Raw genomic sequence first — 23,045 nt, 5'->3', positions numbered from 1 at the left:
TGTGTGTATATGTGTCTGTGTGTTGTGTGTGTGTGTGTGTAGCGCGGTGGCCAACTTGGGGGTCAGAGTCTTGGTCTGCCTCTCTGTTGACTTGGACGTCTGCTCGCCTCCTTTCCATCGCCCCGGGAGATTAGGTTTCACCAGCTGGATGTGTACTGTTGGCCCCAGAACACACTCCTCAGTTTGTTAGACAAAAACTTGCCTCTCAGAAATGAAATAATTGTGGTTTAGATGCTTTTACTGTTATTCTTAATCTTTTTAAATTGGTGTTCTAAAATGTCGTCATGTGACTGACATATCGGTGTTGAATTCTGGGGGTTTCTGTATGACGGGGACACTGTGATATGATACCATGATATGTAAAGTGGGAAGGTTGTGCTTTTTGCCTTCTTCCTGAATACTTAGTTTAAAAAGAGGTCAGATAAAGTATTTTCTCTGTAGTCCTTTATGAGCGCAGATTAACGAGAGGACGTTTGTAGAATATTGAACAATTTCCCTTCAGGACCATCACATTCTCACCACTCCACATTCATAAGCATGTGAGAGCCTGTCACATACACACACACACACACACACACACACACACACACACACACACACACACACACACACACACACACACACACACACACACACACACACACACACACACACACATTGACAATCCAATCAAACAAGTGCAGAGAGGACCACCTCTTAAGTCCTCTGAAACAAATGAAACTGTCAAGGTCCTTCACCCCCTCTGTTCTCTATTGGCTGTGAAGGTCGCCCTTCATTCATGAATTTACGTTAGTTGACAACTCATTGTAAATCATAACTAGACGATGAACTGACGTCTGTGCCCAGTGGGATGTTTGTAATTGTGATCTCCTTTAGAAGTCTTCCTCAGTCATGGACGTGACTTTGTTCCATGTTGTTTTTTCTTTTTCTACTGTTTTAATTGTTGCTCTCTCATCCCTAAAAAAAGTTTTCACCTGCAATGTCCATGTTGGACAATACAACAACAAATTACAATTGATTGATCAATCAATAATTTGTCTGTGCAGTGCAATAAATCATGTGATCCTGACCTGTATACCTACTCGTATAAACAGATTGAAGATTCAAAGATTCTCTTTAAAGTGCTCTCATAATCATTGCATGCTATTTGCCCACCCAATCGCAACATAACTACACTATAATGTATCTGTGAGTAGAAGATTCCCTAACAAATTATTTTAGCAGGAAATAAAACCACTCTCAAATTAGCACTTTGTTTAATACATTTAGGGAACAAAGGCTGAAAAACAGCAATTGTTTTTACATTTCTTTAGGAAGACAGACACTGTAGTTAAAAGTAAGTAGCTTTGCAGTGCTGCTGAAATCATTGGTACAGCCTCCTTCACACTGTCTTGTTGTAATCTCTCAGCTTTCCTTTCCAGTGGTAAATGAAATGATGCCGCTTCAGTCAGTGCATTGCCATAGACACCTCACCAAGCCCAACTTTACTTAAGTAAAGGTGTCTTCTTCAGCGTATTAAGGCTGCTGCCAGAACCGCTGTCTCTATGATTTCCATGGCCAATTAAGCTGTTTGGCCAATTAGGGAGGGGAGAGAGCTGTAGTGTGACTGGGGACCGATAACTCTTTTCTCCCCTGTGGGTGCCTGGCGCGATCCGCCCAGCAGGCAGAGCAGACTGACTGTGGTGAGAGTTTGAGTCTGGGCCTCGTTTCATACCTCATACCTCCGCCAGTCTAGACAGCCAACTCATCACCGTGGAAACTCATAACACCTCAGTGGTTATAGTAATGGGAGATTTATTTCAGACGCTTCTGTAACACAGGTGGTTTGTTGAAATCCCCCTCGCAGTAAACCTTGCCTGAGAACTGATGACTTGCGTTAGCTCCAAAACCAATGTCTAGTTTTTAGCACTGCGACCTAACACATTCACGAGCCGAGCAGAAGACTCAGGTTCGAAATCCGGTTGGTTACACTTGTGTGTAATGGAATGTTTAAGGGGTATTGTCTGTCTCTAGTTGAAAGCTGACTAGGCTAAAGCAGTTAATAAAGAACCAGTTGGAATGGAAGCACTGCGTTACATCCAGGAAGTGTTGATCATCCTCCAGTATAGGCTGTGTGAACAGGGCTTTAGTACACTTTGATGGATTTAACCCTTCCTCCTAACCCTCTCCTCTTGAGAGACACGGCTAAGCCCATTGGTGAAGCTGTATGTTTGTTATTTGATATACACATGCTGGTAGACACAGACAGAGATCAACCTGCCTGTGAGTGTGATGCGTGTGAAGCCTAGATCCCTCCTCGGTCTGTGTGCTGTAGTGGGTGTGTGTGTGTGTCTTGGCCAGCTTGTCTGCTTGTGTTCGGATCCCCAGGGCCAGCACTGTGACAGAGAATAAACAGAGATAACACTACCTTTGTGGGCTCCAGCTCCATACAAAGACAGCTCCCCCTCCTTTAGTCCTTTATTTTATCCCCTCATCCACCGATCTGGAGATCAGAATGGGGTGATGATAGGGGGGTCGACCTCGGGGGTGAACACCTGAGAGGGAGGGAGGGAGATAGTGTCAGGTTCACTGTTTGTTTGTTGCTATTTTGTTATCATTAACCAGCTTGTTTTAGGAGGGGGTGTATGTGTGTGTTTCATATTGCTAGACTGCATGTCAGACTTGCAAACATACTTCCGAACATAAGCAAGCATTTAAAATTAAATGGGTTCTCACACACAAAATGCATATCAGCCAATTAAAATGTACTTGCATGTGACCAAACGTTAAATCGTAGCTCGTCTCATCAGATAACGTGGTACAAGTTAGCCTCATGCTAACTTCAACGAGTGGCACTGATTTATATCCTGGCACAAGTTAATCAGCCAATTAAAATCGTTGAAGTAGTTGGACGCCTTCCAACCTTTGTTCATGGATGGGCAGCATGCCCAACAGCATGTTCTGATCATCAAAGCAACTATCATGTGTATTTCACTGACTGGTCAAATTGCTCTCTGTGTAAAGTGCCTATTACATGTAATTGTCACAGATTGTGGCAAGGGTTCGAATCTCAACCCCCCCCTTTGAATTGATAATTTACATGTAGTGTACAGTGCTCGACTTGGACTTAAATAGGTACCAGTACTTATGTTGGGTGCCGGTAGGGTTTATATTTAGGTACAGGAACTGTACAATACTTTTGAGCTAATATTTTACAAGGGGTGCACAGTTAAAGTGCACTATCAATTGCGAGTCAACCGCTTTAGCAGTGTGTGCCATGAGAAGCAATGAGGACAACGATAGCCTACATACAGTTGAAGTCGGAAGTTTACATACACCTTAGCCAAATACATTTAAACTCAGTTTTTCACAATTCCTGACATTTAATCCAAATAAAAATTCCCTGTCTTATTTCAGTTAGGATCACCACTTTATTTTAAGAATATGAAATGTCAGGATAATAGTAGAGAGAATGATTTATTTAAGCTTTTATTTCTTTCATCACATTCCCAGTGGGTCAGAGGTTTACATACACTCAATTAATATTTGGTAGCATTGCCTGTAAATTGTTTAACTTGGGTCAAACGTTTCGGGTAGCCTTCCACAAGCTTCCACAGTAAAGTTGGGTGAATTTTGGCCCGTTCCTCCTGACAGAGCTGGTGTAACTGAGTCAGGTTTGTAGGCCTCCTTGCTCGCACACTCGTTTTCAGTTCTGCCCACAACTTTTCTATGGGATTGAGGTCATAGCTTTGTGATGGCCACTCCAATACCTTGACTTTGTTGTCCTTAATAAGCCATTTTGCCACAATTCTGGAAGTATGCTTGGGGTCATTGTCCATTTGGAAGACCCATTTGCGACCAAGCTTTAACTTCCTGACTGATGTCTTGAGATGTTACTTCAGTATATTCACAGAATTTCCCTTCCTGATGATGGCATCTATTTTGTGAAGTGCCCCAGTCCCTCCTGCAGCAAAGCACCCCCACAACACGATGCTGCCACCCCCGTCCTTCACGGTTGGGATGGTGTTCTTTGGCTTTGCAAGCATCCCCCTTTTTCCTCCAAACATAACGATGGATATTATGGCCAAACAGTTATATTTTTGTTTCATCAGACCAGAGGACATTTCTCCAAAAAGTACCATCTTTGTCCCCGTGTGCAGTTTCAACAGTAGTCTGGCTTTTTTATGGCGGTTTTGGAGCGGTGGCTTCTTCCTTGCTGAGCGGCCTTTCAGGTTATGTCGATATTGGACTCGTTTTACTCTGGATATAGATACTTTTGTACCTGTTTCCTCCAGCATCTTCACAAGATGCTTTGCTGTTGTTCTGGGATTGATTTGCAGTTTTCGCACCAAAGTACGTTAATCTCTAGGAGACAGAACACGTCACCTTCCTGAGCAGTATGACGGGTGCGTGTTCTGATGGTGTTTATACTTGCGTACTATTGTTTGTACAGATGAACGCGGTACCTTCAGACATTTGGACATTTCTCCCAAGGATGAACCAGACTTGGCTGATTTCTTTTGATTTTCCCATGATGTCAAGCAAAGAGGCACTGAGTTTGAAGGTAGGCCTTGAAACACATCCACAGGTACACCTCCAATTGACTTAAATTATGTCAATTAGCCTATCAGAAGCTTCCAAAGCCATGACAACATTTTCTGGAATTTTCCAAGCTGTTTAAAGGCACAGTCAACTTAGTGTATGTAAACTTCAGACCCACTGGAATTGTGATAAAATGAATTATAAGTGAAATAAACTGTCTGTAAACAATTACTGGAAAAATGACTTGTGTCATGCACAAAGTAGATGTCCTAACCGACTTACCAAAACTATAGTTTGTTAACAAGAAATTTGTGGAGTTGTTGAAAAACAAGTTTTAATGACTCCTACCTAAGTGTATGTAAACTTCCGACTTCAACTGTAACTGCTTTTTGACAAATCTATAAGGCTCTTCAGGTTTTTTTTACAATGTATGATAAACTTACATGTTTTAAGGACCTAATTTATATTTTTCTCATAATAGTACATGGGTGTGTGTGAAACTGATGAACAAAAATGTGGGATTTTGTCATATATGCGAAAAAGGGAAAATGTTGTCAAACGTTAGTCAAGGATGCATCAGTGCAATATTGGGACATTACATTTTGTTACAGACCAACACAACAAGTAAACCATGAATTTGTAGGTTTAAAATATCCCTCTAGTTGCCAGGGTTGACCTATTTTAAGAAATGCCATTGGTTTGTGGATATAAATTATAAGATATTTCATAGGCTGATGAGGAAGTTGCGCCAGGATATAATCAGTGCCACCTGTTGAGGTTAGCATAGGGCTAACGTGGGCCATGTTATCGGATGGGACCAACTACAATTTAGCGTTTTGTCACAATAAATCAACACTTTGTGCATGCGAACCCATTGAACTTTAAATTATAATGTTAATGCAAATTATAATGCACTTGTATGGTCCTAGTGCTGAATTTGTAAATCGTGAGGTACAGGAACAAAAAGAGAGTACGAGGGGGAGCTCTGAGGTACCGGAAAACACATGAGAAAAAATTCCCCTTGATGACAATAATTAAACATTGCATCATTTCATTTGCATAGTGGCATAGAGCTGTAGAGTAGAAGCGTTAGAGAAGTTGCACACATGGGGAACATTTTTAGTGGCCTAGGGTCTGGGAAAATGTTTGCCTTTTATAAACACATTTCATGCAAATCTACATGACTGGATACTTTGGCATAATCTTTTTGAATGCTGCGTTCAAAACAACTGGGAACTCGGAATTCGGAACTGGAAATGTCCTACTTACAACTTCAGTGCATTCAAGGCACCTGGGAACTTGGGAAAAAACTAGTACCGACTGGGCAAATTCATTTTGAATGGTCATCCAACTCGGAATTCCAAGGCTGGGACTCAGGCGCCTTTACAACCAGAAAATCACTGACATAATGATTTGACCTCGTTTTTTTTTCCTGAGTTTCCAGTTGTCTTGAAAGCACTATAATACTGCACACATGATAGAAATGACAGGCTACTTTGACACTGACAAACATAGAATTAATGAGGAGGCAACTCAAATTAACTTTTTGATAGCTTTTATTATGAATTTTACATTGCAAAAAGTGAAAATAATTTGTCATGCCAAAAGAGTTACCGGATCCGGCCAAATCGGTTCCGGAACAAAACAATCCAAAAACGACAGGTGTCGGATCCTGTTTCGGTAGGATCCGGCTGAAATGAAGCACTGTATGGCCCCCATATATCTAAGCGTTGATGTGTTTTAATAAGGAGTCACATAATGGGATCATATTTTTGATTGTCTCGTCATCATTCAAGAGACTGTTTATAAGACGGTTAAATAACGTGTGTGTGTGTGTGCGTGTGCGTGTGTGTGTGCGTGCGTGCGTGTGCGTGTGTGTGTGTGTGTGTGCGTGTGTGTGCGTGTGTGTGCGTGTGTGTGTGTGTGTGTGTGTGTGTGTGTTGCTGTGATAACAGGTGCTGGTGATCGGTGGGGGGTGGAGATTATTTGGGGAATAGAATGGGGTGATTTATCTCAATAATGAGTATTTTGATGTGACAGGGCAATTTCACTGTCCATAGATGTTTTTTCTTGCTTTTCTTTTTTCCTCTTACTTTTGTTGTTAGAGAGTCAGTTTATTGGCCTTAGGTCTTTTTTTAGGGAATGGACAGAAAGAGAAAGAGAGAGAGATGGAATAGAGAAAGTGAGAGCATTAGCAAAACACAACACCATAGACAGAATGACCTGACTGTCCTCATTGATGTCTGAAAACACAACACCATAGACAGAATGACCTGACTGTCCTCATTGATATCTGAAAACACATCACCATGGACACAAGGACCTTGGAGACCATCTGCTTTGTGTTGTTTGTATGTTGTTTACAGTTGTTATTATTGGGTTATCAAGGCAACATTTGATCTTAGCTTACACACACACACACACACACACACACACACACACACACATACATAAATAAATGTAGTTATCTGTTTCTGAAGACACGTATGAGTGCCTGCTTAGCAGCTCAGTATGAGTGTGACCTTGTTGAACAATGGCCAGCAGGTTGCAAGATAATATTATCAGATTAGCAATAGCTTTAATTAGGTTAGCGCTAACGGCAAAGATGCAGGCCGCCAAATGGTAGCTGACCTTTTTGCCATGTCGATTTCAAATAGTGTTCAGTAAAAGGTACTTATTGATTATTGTAATTTTACTTGTTTTGAGGGCCAAGCATGTGCCAGACCTTTAATGATTTTTTCTGATGATGATGATGATGATGCCTGTGTGGAGTGAATATTGACCATCCATCCTGACCTGAAACCATCCTCAGACCCAGAGACTCAGGCCAGGACCAGAGTCATTATGACACATTATGGAACTGGGCAACATTCCAAAAGACATTTCTGGGTTAGAACATCTATCCAATTGTATCAGAATCATATTTCCGGACCCTTTATGACATAATAAGCCTGAATCAGCGGAAGTAAAGTAGAAAGGATCCATCCATCACAATGTGAATCAGAATGTCTGAGATGACGTCACTAGTTAGCAGACCAGACATCTCTTTGTCGGAGCTGGCTGGGTCTTGGGCTGATGAAGGGCAGAATGGCCTGCTGGGACAAGGGAAGATAAATAGTAGTTAGTATAAAGACAGCTAATATTCAGTGACCAGAGTCATTGGGGACAGTGGACAGTCTACAGTGGTGATCTTATTATTTCAAGCTCAATGACAGATCATTGTTGAACTACTTCTCTTCTCTTCTTATTTGTCTCTTGCCGGTTTGAGTGTGTGTGTGAAATATATACATAAACTCCGCATAAAAAGAAACGTCCTTTCACTATCAACTGCGTTAATTGTCAGCAAACTTAACATGTGTAAATATTTGTGTGAACATAACAAGATTCAACAACTGAGAAATAAACTGAACAAGTTCGACAGACACGTGACTAACAGAAATGTAATTATGTGTCCCTGAACAAAGGAGGGGTCAAAATAAAAAGTAAGAGTCAGTATCTGGTGTGGCCACCAGCTGCATGAAGTACTGCATCTCCTCCTCATGAACTGCACCAGATTTGACAGTTCTTGCTGTGAGATGTTAACCCACTCTTCCACCAAGGCACCAGCAAGTTCCCAGACATTTCTTGGGGGAATGGCCCTAGCCCTCACCCTCCAACAGGTCCCAGACGTGCTCAATGGGATTGAGATCCAGGCTCTTGGCTGGCCATGGCAGAACACAGACATTCCTGTCTTGCAGGAAATCATGCACAGAACGAGCAGTATGGCTGGTGGCATTGTCATGCTGGAGGGTCATGTCAGGATGAGCCTGCAGGAAGGGTGCAACATGAGGGAGGAGGATGTCTTCCCTGTTACGCACAGCATTGAGATTGCCTGTAATGACAACAAGCTCAGTCCGATGATGCTGTGACACACCGCCCCAGACCATGATGGACCCTCCACCTCCAAATTGATCCCACTCCAGAGTACAGGCCACGGTTTAACGCTCATTCCTTCGACGATAAACATGAATCCGACCAGCACCCCTGGTGAAACAAAACCTTGACTCGTCAGTGAAGAGCACTTTTTGCCAGTCCATAGGCGACGTTGTTGCCGGTGATGTCTGGTGAGGACCTGCCTTACAACAGGCCTACAAGCCGTCAGTCCAGCCTCTCTAAGCCTATTGCGGACAGTTTGAGCACTGATTGTGCGTTCCTGGTGTAACTCGGGCAGTCATTAAAACTTGTTTCTCAACCACTCCACAAATTTCTTGTTAACAAACTAGAGTTTTTGCTAGTTGGTTAGTCAACTACTTTGTGCATGACACAAGTAATTTTTCCAACAATTGGTTACAGACAGATTATTTCACTTACAATTAATTGTATCACAATTCCAGTGGGTCAGAAATGTACATACACTAAGTTGACTGTGCCATAAACAGCTTGAAAAATTACAGAAAAGGATGTGATGGCTTTAGAAGCATTTTAGTCAATTGGAGGTGTACCTGTGGACGTATTTCAAGGCCTACCTTCAAACTCAGTGCCTCTTTGCTTGACATCATGGGAAAATCTAAAGAAATCAGCCAAGACCTCAGAAAAGAAATTGTAGACCTCCACAAGTCTGGTTCATCATTGGGAGCAATTTCCAAATGCCTGAAGGTACCACGTTCATCTTTACAAACAATAGTACGCAAGTATAAACACCATGGGACCACGCAGCTGTCATACCGCTAAGGAAGGAGATGCGTTCTGTCTCCTAGAGATGAACGTACTTTTGTGCGAAAAGTGCATATCAATCCCAGAACAACAGCAAAGCACCTTGTGAAGTTGCTGGAGGAAACAGGTACAAAAGTATCTATATCCAGAGTAAAACGAGTCCTATATCGACATAACCTGAAAGGCCGCTCAGCAAGGAAGAAGCCAGTGCTCCAAAACCGCCATAAAAAAGCCAGACTACAGTTTGCAACTGCACATGGGGACAAAGATCGTACTTTTTGGAGAAATGTCCTCTGGTCTGATGAAACAAAAATATAACTGTTTGGCCATAATGACAATTGTTATGTTTGGAGGAAAAAGGGGTACGCTTGCAAGCCGAAGAACACCATCCCAACCGTGATGCACTGGGGTGGCAGCATCATGTTGTGGGGGTGCTTTGCTGCAGGAGGGACTGGTGCACTTCACAAAATAGATGGCATCATGAGGAGGGGAAATTATGTGGATATATTGAAGCAACGTCTCAAGACATCAGTCAGGAAGTTGAAGCTTGATCGCAAATGGGTCTTCCAAATGGACAATGACCCCAAGCATACTTCCAAAGTGGCAAAATGGCTTATGGACATGTCATGCACAAAGTAGATGTCCTAACTGACTTGCCAAAACTCTAGTTTGTTAACAGGAAATCTATGGAGTGGTTGAAAAACGAGTTTTAATGACTCCAACCTAAGTGTATGTAAACTTCCGGCTTCAACTGTATATATCACATGTTCTTACATGACAAATGCACAAGCATTCATAAGAAAATAATTTCTGTGTAATACTCAAAGGCTGACACACACACACAGAGCATTTGTGTCCAGCTTGTTGGGTAATTTCTGCTCAGTTGCCTGACTCCCTCTCGCTGTGCTGAGCCTAGCTCTGATCATAATGGCAGCTGTGAGAGGAGTCAGGGACTGATTCAGAATCACAGGAAGGGGTAAATGATGCTCTCTGTCAGGGTTGAGACAAGCCAGTCTGTCTGTCTGCCCTCCTACCAAGGCTGCATTTACTGGCAACATGGGTCCCACAATTTCTCACAGGGATGTTCTGTAGCACACCTCCAACTCGCTCTCACACTGACATGGCATGGAACGGCAAACGGTACCGGAGCGCCAAGTCTCGGTCCAAAAGTCTTCTAAACAGCTTCTACCCCCAAGCCATGAGACTCCTGAACAGCTAATCAAATGGCTACCCAAACTATTTGCACTGTTCCACCCCCCCCTCCTCTTTTACACTGCTGCTACTCTCTGTGTGTTATCTATGCATTGTCACTTTACCTCTTCCTACATGTACATATTACCTCAATTATCTCAACGAACCGGTGCCCCCGCACATTGACTCTGTACCAGTACCCCATTTTACTGCTGCCCTTAGTATTTGTTATTTTTCTTCTTTTTAAATTTTTTTACTTATCTATTTTGAACTTAACACTTATTTTTGTTAAAACTGCATTGTTGGTTAAGGGCTTGTAAGTAAGAATTTCACTGTAAGGCGCATGTGACAAATACAATTTGATTTGATTTGTACACACACTCGCATGCGTGCACACAAACACACACACACACATGCACACACACACATATTTCCCTCTGGTTTTCAATGCATTATTATTTAATAATCTCACAACTTTATGTAAGATGTGTAAATGACCCTAGACTTATCTCTCTCATAAAACAATTAATTTGATTTCCGAGGGCTGTTTGAAAAGCTCTCTGGCTCACTCTGCTTGAGCTGCAATTAGACGCTTCTTATGCCGACAAATTAATAAAAGGAATATGGAGAGAGAGAGAATAGAATGAGAGAGAGTGAGAGTGAGAGAGAGAGAGAGAGAGAGAGAGAGAGAGACTCTCCCATCACCAGGGAACTCATGGCTGCTTTATTATTGATAGTGAAAAACATGTTATATCCTAATAATGTTCCCCTACATTTGATTCCATTTTTATTTGCCTATTGTCAAGTACTGTAGATTTATTGTAGTAGTACTAAGCAATCTCAAGTAGAACCCTATGTCTATAGAGGACCACCAGCCTCAGAGACAAGATGGGGAGTGATGTATCAGTCAATACACCCTCTGCTCAGCCAATCACAGAGCTCTATTGTGAGTCAGAGACCAGGGCGAGTGTTGATGACATCACCAGGCCAGGCAGAGAGGGAGAGGCTGGGTGAAGGCCAGGGGTGTGCGGGGCTAGCTGGTGCAGGGACCAGGAACACTAAGGCAATGAGTAATGACACAGTGGGATCCACTCATTGTGTCACATCACCATGCAGTCCTCTGCTCTGCTCAGACCTCACTCTTCACAAGGGTGACTGGCCGAACTATGAGAGACACATATAGGATCAGTGTGTGTGTGTATGTGGGTGTGTGTGTGTGTGCTTGGGTTTGTGTGTGTGTGTGTGTGTGTGTGTGTGTGTGTGTGTGTGTGTGTGTGTGTGTGTGTGTGTGTGTGTGTGTGTGTGTGTGTGTGTGTGTGTGTGTGTGTGTGTGTGTGCGTTGTGTTTCAGTGAGTGGTATACACAGGGGCGAAAATCTGATATTAACTTTGGAGGGGACAATTCCATTAAATTTTCTCAAGAGCAATTCCTGAGGGGGACACCAAAAGTAGTGCTGTAACACATAGCCTACATTGTAATATGGTAAATGTATATTGAGCAACCAAAGAAATAAGGTGTTTGCCGTACTCCTAACTACCGGTACCCAAAACTACACAACTAATCACAACAGCAATACCATTGCCTTTAACAAATCTTAGTTCAGTCACCAGTTTAAGTTGAGAGTGGGGGTATCCATGGCATTTTCCAATTATGTTCCTATTTTACAAGTAAAAAAATTTGAGAACCTTTCATAATGTTGCCAAACAAAGACTCAACAAACTTACCTGAGACTCCCTGTCTCTGCCAGTCTGTCCCTGCATATCTGTCCCCAACTGTGCTGTCTGTGTGCCATCTGTTGCCTGCTCTGCCTAATGACATCATTGTGAAACATTTCCATTAGAATGTCATTTCTTTCTTATGCACATTTTATCAACTAGTCTTTGAGATATTAGGCTACTAGGGTTCTTACTATGCGTTTTGGGTGTATTGAAAAATACTCTTATTTTTCTGCCATTTTTATACCTGGCTGGCTGGCTGGCTGGCTACACACACACACAGTGTGTAGGTTATTTACAGTAGAAGATGGGCTTCTATCATCTTCTATCATTCTATTTGGGCTTCGATCTAAAAGGTAGCTAGCAAATGTGAAACGGATTAAAATGACAAGAGTTGACAGCTGTATGAGTTCACCATTTACACAACATATGCTGCAACCTTTTGTAATTTTAATAGTTTGTTTCATATTGGCTGGCTTCCAACAATAGCTGAATTTGCAAAGCTAGCGAGCACCAATTCAGTTTCAGTGGTGTTTGCTATAATCTTTGCTACCCGGGTTAAATAAAGGTGAAATAAAATAAATAAATCAAAGTTCCCTTGCGACAATTTAGCTTTTGCAACGAGACCATTAAATATATTTAAGACAATGGTAGAAGAGAGTGTAGTTCTGTTCAGTTTGGACTTCAGTTTATTGCTAACCTTATCACAGGGACTTTGAAGCACTAACTTACATCATCTGCGTGCTGATCTTGGAATAAATTGACGATAGCAAAGATTCCATCTTTGACGACGCCACATAAATGGAATAGGTACTAGCTAGCTTAATAGTTAATATTTGCGCGCTAGCTCTGCATATTCAGCTGGTGTGTGTGCGCGATTGACTAGATTAACCTCACGTCAGTTACGTTCATTGAGTGCCTTTCAGACAGTAGATATGACCCCTCTGTTACCTTGCCAACTAAGGAAGTGGCAGTGGATCAAACCATTGTGAGGCAAAGGGTGGCGGGTCGCAATTTTTTGAAACTTAAAAACGCGCTATTAAGTGTCTATAATCAGCACAATTGCTTTCATTGCGTATTATCAATATTATTTAAATTACATAGTTATGTTTCAGTGATATATTGGGGGGGACAAATCATATTTTTCCCAGGATGGGGGGGTCGTGTCCCCACCCATCCACCCCCGGGATTTCCGCCCCTGGGTATACACACATACAAGTGTGTATATATTCCTATATAGAATGTGGGAGAAGAAAAGAGAATGTGTCTAAGAAAGTTGGTCTGAAAATCTGTATATTTCTTTGTACTGCTCAGAGTGAGAGCACGTATTGAGACATGCAATGCCTATGCACACTTCAGAAGGCTGGAGAACCAGGCACTACAGTGACTAGTGACTGGTCTGGGATTCAAAAGGAGCAGAGAGAGATCGTTTATTGGCTGCCAACAGTAATTCATTTTGCTGCTCTATGAAAATGAATCAGATTAAATGACCATGTGGTTCCAGTGAATCTGATCCTCTGTCTCCCACTGAAGATGGGACTGAATCCCCCCTTCTCCTCTCTCTCCATCTCCTCTCCCTCTTTCCTTCTACCCCTCTCTCCGTGTCTTCTCACTCTGTCTCTCTCCTCTCCCTCTTTCCTTCTACCCCTCTCTCCGTGTCCTCTCGCTCTGTCTCTCTCCTCTCCCTCTCTCCTTCTACCCCTCTCTCTCTCCTCTCTCTATCCCTCTTCTCTCATTTTCTCCTTCTGTCCTTCTCCCTCTCCTCTCTCTCTCTATCCCTCTCTGCTTCCCCTCTCTCTGTTCCTTTGCCACCCTTATGAGACAGTCATGAATGCCAGTGTTCACATACCCAGACCCGGGTGCCAGACAACACCAGACTGGCTTCAAAACCACAAAAGGGCAGCTGGACAATGACATTAGAACACAATTACAAGCCTACTTAGTTCAATGCCTACTATTCACAGAGGGCTGAATGTCTTATAGGACAGCTTATGAAATCATGATACCATGTGACCTTTGGTTGTGATGCTTGTAGACACAGGGCTTCATAGATCTCATCATGTCATTTGTGTCGCTGTCTTGGATGGAATACACATTCACTATGCATTCTTTAACCTTTTCAGTGATGTTTTGCACACCTCCATATAGACGAGGGGGAGGCTGAGTCGTGATGCATAATGTCACTGTGGGATCGGGGATTCAGTTCATACACACACTTATATTTATGCACACATACACACACAGATTCCCCATCACAATGTCCATATTTTCCCCTGATGATTCCTGGAATCGACCAACCAGGAATATTGAAAGCCTACTCAGATCCATATAGTACATCCACCAATCCAACTGATGTTGTTGTGTTCTCTCTGTTCCAGACAGACCCAAAACCACCAGGACAGGATGTCTTATGGATCCATCGATGGAGGCTCCTTTGGAGGCAGCCGAAACCCCTTCGGAGGCCCCAAGAGACAGGGCTACCAACCAGTAGGTAAAGACAAACATTCACTTCCATGATTTCATACTAACTTGAGCACCATATTTGCAACATAACTGAAACAAACTATTTAAATGACCCTCATACTTTTAGTACAGTATAGAAAACAAGACTGAGTTTGTCAAAGTTACATCAATCTGCCCCAGGGCTTGGTGGCTGACTATGGATGGATGGATGGACAACACCACCACCCCTTGACCCCCTGAGGAGAGGCAATCATAGGGTTCACTACTGTGGAATATACGGCTGGTGTGTGTGTGTGTGTGTGTGTGTGTGTGTGTGTGTGTGTGTGGAGGAATGGATTTTGAATTAAGAGGTCATACTGTATGAGGTCTCTGCAGAGAAATCAAGAGTAGGGGGAGGCAGGACATAAAGTGTTCAGGAAGTAATAATGCTATTGCTATATGCTCAAGACCCTTGAATATCCATGCACTGGTTTGGAGGGAGTATGCACTGGTTTGAAGGGAGTATGCACTGGTTTGGAGGGAGTATGCACTGGTTTGGAGGGAGTATGCACTGGTTTGGAGGGAATATCCACTGGTTTGGAGGGAATATCCACTGGTTTGGAGGCAATATCCACTGGTTTTGAGGGAATATGCACTGGTTTAGAGGGAATATGCACTGGTTTGGAGGGAATATGCATTGTTTTGGAGGGAATATGCACTGGTTTGTAGGGAATATGCACTGGTTTGGAGGGAATATGCACTGGTTTGGAGGGAATATGCACTGGTTTGGAGGGAATATGCACTGGTTTGGAGGGAATATCCACTGGTTTGGAGGGAATATGCACTGGTTTGGAGGGAATATGCACTGGTTTGGAGGGAATATGCACTGGTTTGGAGGGAATATGCACTGGTTTGGAGGGAATATGCACTGGTTTGGAGGGAATATGCACTGGTTTGGAGGGAATATGCACTGGTTTGGAGGGAATATCCACTGGTTTGGAGGGAATATCCACTTGTTTGGAGGGAATATGCACTGGTTTGGAGGGAATATCCACTGGTTTGGAGGGAATATGCACTGGTTTGGAGGGAATATGCACTGGTTTGGAGGGAATATGCACTGGTTTGGAGGGAATATCCACTGGTTTGGAGGGAATATGCACTGGTTTGGAGGGAATATCCACTGGTTTGGAGGGAATATGCACTGGTTTGGAGAGAATATCCACTGGTTTGGAGGGAATATGCACTGGTTTGGAGGGAATATGCACTGGTTTGGAGGGAATATCCACTGGTTTGGAGGGAATATGCACTGGTTTGGAGGGAATATGCACTGGTTTGGAGAGAATATCCACTGGTTTGGAGGGAATATGCACTGGTTTGGAGGGAATATGCACTGGTTTGGAGGGAATATCCACTGGTTTGGAGGGAATATCCACTGGTTTGGAGGGAATATGCACTGGTTTGGAGAGAATATCCACTGGTTTGGAGGGAATATCCACTGGTTTGGAGGGAATATGCACTGGTTTGGAGGGAATATCCACTACTTTCGAGGGAACAACCACTCTACAGCTCACAACAGATATCCTATATCAAAGGAGTGTTATCGTGTTTAAGACCTGAAGCAGATTTGCAGTATGGTGTCAGGAACTTGGAGAGTGTTAGGGGTCAATGGTCAGTCATGCAGTTATAAAGCGGTGGTTGCCAGCATCACTGCTCTACTCCATGACCTTTCACCTTTCCCACATTAGCCTTGTAATAGGGCCAGATTAATGCTGGCCTCCAATGGGTATGTGTGATGTATATTGTTCACTGCTCTCCGTGTGTGTTTGTGTGTGAATGTGCGCATGTGTGTGCCTCTTTATATTTGATATGCTCTGTGTATATATTCATACTTTTGTTCCTGTGCTATACAGTTCATTTTAACAGTGATCACAGCTGACACTCCAGTAAGAGTTGATGGTACAAGGCATTATGGTGTAGCTCAGATACCCAGAGAAGTAAGATGAATTTGACTGAAACAAACAAACATCAAACAAGCTCCTTTGTCTCTTAACTCCTGCATACTGTAAAACTGGGAGAAATAAATATTCACATTCACTCAGTGACAGTCTCCCGCCTCTGTCTCTCTCTCTCCCATCTCCCCCTCTCTCTCTCTCTCTTTCCCCCAATTCTATCTTTCCCCCTGCCGCTCTCTCTAGCTTTCCCCTATCTCTCTCTCTCTCTTTACCTTTCTCTTTTCCTTCCTTCCTTTCTCTCTCTCTCCCTCTCTCTCTCACTCTTCCCCCTTTCTCTCTCTTTCTTTCCCCATCTCTCTCTCTCCCTCCCTCTCTCACTCTTCCCCCCTTTCTCTCTCTTTCTTTCCCCATCTCTCTCTCTCCCTCCCTCTATCTCACTCTTTCCCCTACATCTCACTCTCTCTTTCCCCCTTTCTCTCTCTCTTTCCTTCCCTCTGTCTCACTCTTTCCCCCTATATCTCACTCACTCTTTCCCCCTTTCTCTCTCTCTTTATCTCTCTCTCTCTCACTCTTCCCCCCTTTCTCTCTCTTTCTTTCCCCATCTCTCTCTCTCCCTCTCTCTATCCCCCCTCTATCTCACTCTTTCCCCCTACATCTCACTCTCTCTTTCCCCCTTTCTCTCTCTCTTTCTTTCCCCATATCTCTCTTTCTTTCCCCATACTCTCTCTCTCCCTCCCTCTATCTCACTCTTTCCGCCTATATCTCACTCTCTCTTTCCCCCTTTCTCTCTCTCTCTTTCCCCCTTTCTCTCTCTCTTTCTTTCCCCATATCTCTTTCTTTCCCCATATCTCTCTCTCTCTCTCTCCCTCCCTCCCTCTACCTCACTCTTTCCCCCTATATCTCACTCACTCTTCCCCCTTTCTCTCTCTCTTTCTTTCCCCATATCTTTCTCTCTCTCTCGTTCTCTCTCCCTCCCTCTCTCACTCTTCCCCCCCTTTCTTTCTCTCTCTTTCTTTCCCCATCTCTCTCTCTCCCTCTCTCTATCCCTCCCTTTATCTCACTCTTTCCCCCATGTCTCACTCTCTCTTTCCCCCTTTCTCTCTCTCTTTCTTTCCCCATATCTCTCTTTCTTTCCCCATAACTCTCTCTCTCTCTCTCTCTCTCTCCTCCCTCTATCTCACTCTCTCTTTCCCCCTATATATCACTCTCACTGTCCCCCTATATCTCACTCTCTTTCTTTCCCCATCTCTCTCTCTCTCTGTCTCTCTCTGTCTCTCTCTCTCTACCTCCCCTCCCCCTCTCCCTAGTGTATAAAGAGCAGACTGTGTAGTGTGTGCTGTGGCAGCCTCAGTGTTATGGGGAGACAGATGGGGGCCTGAGCCATCAGAGAGAGTAGCTTTGATCACAGTGAAGCCGGGGCCCTTTCAGCGGGCCGGAGCCTGTCAGATTTGCTGTGTGTGGCTTCTGGTGCTTGCTGCTTGCGCCGACTGAGCTGTGTGTGTGTGCGTGCGTGCGTGCGCGTGCGAGCGAGCGTGTGTGTATGTGTGCGTGCATGTGCGTGCGTGCGTGCGTGCATGCGTGCGTGCGTGTGTGTGACTGAGCTGTACAGCAGTGGAGGGGGGCTCAGGAAATGATCAAAGCCCAGGTAGAGTCTCTAATGGAGCTGTCAGTCGGGATAATCTTTCTCCTCCTTTCTCTTGCCAAACCTTTCAAGCCCTTCCAGCATGTATGCAACTCTCCTCTTCTACTTCCCGGGTGGGTGCTTAGTCTATCAAACTCCTAGTAGTGTCGTGAACATTCACTCACTCTTATTCTCCAATCTCTTCTCTTCGATCACTTGTGGTCAAAAAGTGGAGGCACTCTCCTTGGTCTGCTTGTGGAGAAAACACACTGTTGGGCTCTGCTGTTACTGGTGTGTGTGTGTTTGAACAGTTGTAATGCCAATAAAGAGAACCACAATGGTGTTCAGCAGCACACACCAGGTTGGCCCGGCCTGTTCTCGCCGTGTTCTCCCTGTGTTCTGGGCCTGACCCTGGGATAAACCAGTCTCGTTAGACCCCTCTAGTGCTCTGCTCCACAGCCCCAGCCCTGGTCATTAGAATTGGTTGGGATGGAGAGCTGTTGGTCTGGGAGGAGACCTTAATGAGAGCCCACTCTACCAGCCACAGTTACTGCTGAGGGTCCGTAAGTGGCCCAAGTGGGGTGTGTGCTGAGCAGCCATGACAATGTCATTGGAGCCGCTGGGAGTGAATTGGTTTCAGTGGTCTGGAGTCACGTATTCAGGTTAGAACAAGAATATTACTAGATCTAGAATGGTAGAATACCGTACAGCTTGGAAGAGATGGTGTTGCTCAAGAGTTGGAAAACATTGTGGGAGTAAGTTAAAGGTTGTTTGTTTTGCTTCTTTTGTCGGATTGATGATGCATAATCATGCACGCTAACAAAGTTTCAATGGTGAATCACCACAATGAATTAAATGTGTTTATCTAGCATAAAGAACATTTTGAAATTCTCAGCATCTGTATGAAAGAAGGTATTGTGAAAGATATATTTGAAATTAGCATTCGAAAGGTCAAGCTTTGCGTCAGACTCTCACTGCATCAGAACATATTCACAACGGTATTTTTAGAGGGCTACAGAAGGCAATCGTATGGATAGGAGATTCTCCAACACATATTTGTGTAGTTGCATACTGTGCATCATACAGCAACATTGATGATGCATCATCAGTCTAATTAAGGGGAAAGAGAGCCAGTTAGCACCAAGCAGATGGCAGAAGAGGCTCACACTCATAGCACTTTCTCAGTGCATTTAAGAAAGTCCATTAGAACTATATTTAGCTTTAGTGGACATTTGACGCCTCTCCAACTTCAATGTATTTAGTATATGGATATCTGAAATATCAGCTATGAGTGTGACACAATTCATGTTTTGAGTTGCTGAAGATATATTGTTGGCTACAAAATAGTTGTATTTGCTGCCTGTGTTCTATCTTTGCCAACTCTGTAATTTGTTATGGATGAGGGAGTGGGTGAGTGATTGAGAACTGTAAAGGGACTATTATCATCAGACTTCCTGGCAAACAGCAAGGCTTGAACAGCATGGTGTTCTGGCTAAATGCACTGTTATTTTGGAACAGGAGAAGAAGACACTTTCATGATCATCATTGAATGTGCTCCTGCATTGTCTATGTCTTCTGACTGGAACACACCAACAGAGAAGAAGAGATCACTCTGGAGGGGGTGGAGGGTAGAGTTATGTTGAAACGGTGAATCTGTAATGATTGTTGTGTGTTTTTGTTGGCTTGTCACTCCAGGTACTGTATCTCCAGGTACTGTATCTCCAGGTACTGTATCTCCAGGTACTGTATCTCCAGGTACTGCATCTCCAGGTACTGCATCTCCAGGTAATGCATCTCCAGGTACTGTATCTCCAGCTACTGTATCTCCAGGTACTGTATCTCCAGGTACTGTATATCCAGGTACTGCATCTCCAGGTAATGCATCTCCAGGTACTGTATCTCCAGGTACTGTATCTCCAGGTACTGTATCTCCAGGTAATGCATCTCCAGGTACTGTATCTCCAGCTACTGTATCTCCAGCTACTGTATCTCCAGGTAATGCATCTCCAGGTACTGCATCTCCAGGTACTGCATCTCCAGGTACTGCATCTCCAGCTACTGCATCTCCAGCTACTGTATCTCCAGGTAATGCATCTCCAGGTACTGTATCTCCAGGTACTGTATCTCCAGCTACTGTATCTCCAGCTACTGTATCTCCAGGTAATGCATCTCCAGGTACTGTATCTCCAGGTACTGTATCTCCAGGTACTGCATCTCCAGGTACTGTATCTCCAGCTAATGCATCTCCAGCTAATGCATCTCCAGGTACTGTATCTCCAGGTACTGTATCTCCAGCTACTGTATCTCCAGCTACTGTATCTCCAGGTACTGTATCTCCAGCTACTGTATCTCCAGGTACTGTATCTCCAGCTAATGCATCTCCAGGTACTGTATCTCCAGGTACTGTATCTCCAGCTACTGTATCTCCAGGTACTGTATCTCCAGGTACTGCATCTCCAGGTACTGTATCTCCAGGTACTGTATCTCCAGGTGCTGTATCTCCAGGCCTGCTCACATCATGCCCCAAAATAAACCTAGCATGAACTTTGTTATAGAAACTGCAGTGTAAGCAGGCTAGGCTATAGCATGTTTTATGGCAACCCAACATGGTCTGTGTGTAGTTGCGTAGTGTGACTGTTCGAGTGTTGTCCGGAAGCCTAAAAACCAAGTTAGCTATGGGAGTTAACACAAGCTTGTGAGAATTATCTGAGAATTACCTGACCTAGGTTAGAGAGCTAGAATCAAGAACTGGCGTGCTTTTTGTCTCCAACAAAACTATTTGTGTGTAAGTATAAAAAGGCATCACATACTGAAATACTCTTTAGAAGTCGGAAGCTACCATCCTCTGGGAATTGGATGAATCAAAAAAGGAGAAAAAGCGAGTTTTTCTCTGCAGTGGGTCTATGCCCAGCCTGGCCCTGTTTTAGGAAGAGTTTCCACAGTGGAACGACAGCTGCTGACCTCGAAGGTAATGAGATGGGAGCTTTTGATTAAGTTGCTCTCTGATTTGAGAGTATAATTGAACGTGTTGCAGATAGTGCATTTGCCGTATCGACAAGCGACTCTGCAAAGGCCAGGATGTTAATTCGTCTCTTGCGTGTTGCTGAGGTTTTCATTCATCACTGTAGCACTGTGTGTGTTTTGCGTGTTTGCGTGTGTGTGTAGGGCGAAATCAGCAGCTTCTGTATCCGTTGTTCAGCAATTCTCAACCTGTCGTACCGCTGTGTGAAGACACATTTTAATCACTTCCCTTTACACTCTCTTTATGGAGATTGTGCTGATTGATGCAGTTGGATGTAGATCTGCTAGACATTATGCCATGATTATAGTTTCAGACCTCTTCCAAAGCACTGTAGAGACAGATAGGAGACAGGAGGAAAAAAGGCCCAATTAAGCACATTAAACATTTTTAAATGCCTATCTAAAATTTTTCCCAGACCTGGCTACCTTTCTATCCCTATCTTAGTCTTTCTTCCTGCCTCACCCTTCTCTATTCTCTCCATTCCTTTCCTCTCTCCACCTCCCTCCATCCCTTGTTCTTTCTGTGCCAGCTTGTCAGGCAGAGAGCCAGGACTCTGTCCAGTGTAGCAGCCAGGAGTCCAAGACCCCCTTGCGGAGACATGGGGACACTAGAGTAATGACTGTCAGATACCCTCCACTAGTTGTTGTCGTGTGTGTGTGTGTGTGTGTGTGTGTGTGTGTGTGTGTGTGTGTGTGTGTGTGTGTGTGTGTGTGTGTGTGTGTGTGTGTGTGTGTGCATACGCATGTGTGCGTGCAAGCGTTCGTGTGAGATAGTGATAGGTAAATAGAGCGAAAATGAAGGGGAGTTTGCTCATGACTTAAAGTTGGTATACAGTGCAATCAGAAAGTATTCAGACCCCTTCACTTTTTCCACATTTTGTAATGTTATAGCCTTTTTCTACAATTTTTCCTCATCAATCTACACACAATACCCCATAATGACAGAGCAAAAACAGGTTTTTAGAAATGTTTACTAATTTATAAAAGAAATATAACATAAATATTACATTTACATAAGTATTCAGACCCTTTACTCAGCACTTTGTTGCAGCACCTTTGGCAGCGATTACAGCCTCGAGTCTTCTTGGTTATGACGCTTGGCACACCTGTATTTGGGGAGTTTCTCCCATTCTTCTCTGCAGATCCTCTCAAGCTCTGTCAGGTTGGATGGGGAGCATCACTGCACATCTATTTTCAGGTCTCTCCAGAGATGTTCGATCAAGTTCAAGTTCAGGCTCTGGCTGGGCTACTCAAGTACATTCAGAGACTTGTCCCAAAGCCACTCCTGCGTTATCTTGGCTGTGTGCTTAGGGTCGTTGTCTTGTTGAAAGGTGAACCTTTGCCCCAGTCTGAAGTCCTGAGTGCTCTGGAGAAGGTTTTCATCAAGGATCTCTCTGTACTTTGCTCCATTAATCTTTCCCTCGATCCTGACTAGTCTCCCAGTCCCTGCCGCTGACAAACAGCCCCACAGCATGATGCTACCACCACCATGCTTAACTGTAGGGATTGTGATAGGTTTCCTCCAGACGTGACTCTTGGGATTCAAGCCAAAGAGTTCATTCTTGGTTTCATCAGACCAGAGAATCTTGTTTCTCAAGTCCTTTAGGTGCCTTTTGGTAAACTCCAAGTGGGATGTCATGTACCTTCTAATGAGGAGTGGCTTCTGTCTGGCCAATCTACCATAAAGGCCTGATTGGTGGAGTGCTGTAGAGATGGTTGTCCTTCTGGAAGGTTCTCCCATCTCCACAGAGGAACTTTGCAGCTCTGTCAGAGTGACCATCGGGTTCTTGGTCACCTCCCTGACCAAGGCCATTCTCCTCCTTTGGCCAGACGGCCAGCTCTAGCAAGACTCTTGATGGTTCCAAACTTCCTCCATTTAAGAATGATGGA

The 23,045-nt window shown here is 43.8% G+C and overlaps 1 protein-coding gene across 2 annotated transcripts in view; it reads left to right on the top strand.

The window, feature by feature from the left end:
• Positions 1-23,045, top strand: part of LOC106605505 (t-SNARE domain-containing protein 1) — a 135,990-nt gene that overhangs the window by 9,138 nt on the left and 103,807 nt on the right. For both annotated transcript variants that reach the window (XM_014201240.2, XM_014201241.2), the window contains exon 2: positions 14,498-14,610. In XM_014201240.2, the coding sequence (XP_014056715.2) occupies positions 14,523-14,610 (88 nt within the window). In that variant the 5' untranslated portion in view covers positions 14,498-14,522. The remainder of the gene's footprint in view (positions 1-14,497; positions 14,611-23,045) is intronic.

This window comes from Salmo salar, chromosome ssa05, assembly GCF_905237065.1.
Source record: "Salmo salar chromosome ssa05, Ssal_v3.1, whole genome shotgun sequence".
Classification (NCBI taxonomy): Eukaryota; Metazoa; Chordata; class Actinopteri; order Salmoniformes; family Salmonidae; genus Salmo; species Salmo salar.
Note: the sequence above shows the minus strand (reverse complement) of the source record. Positions and strands in the feature narration are given on the sequence as shown.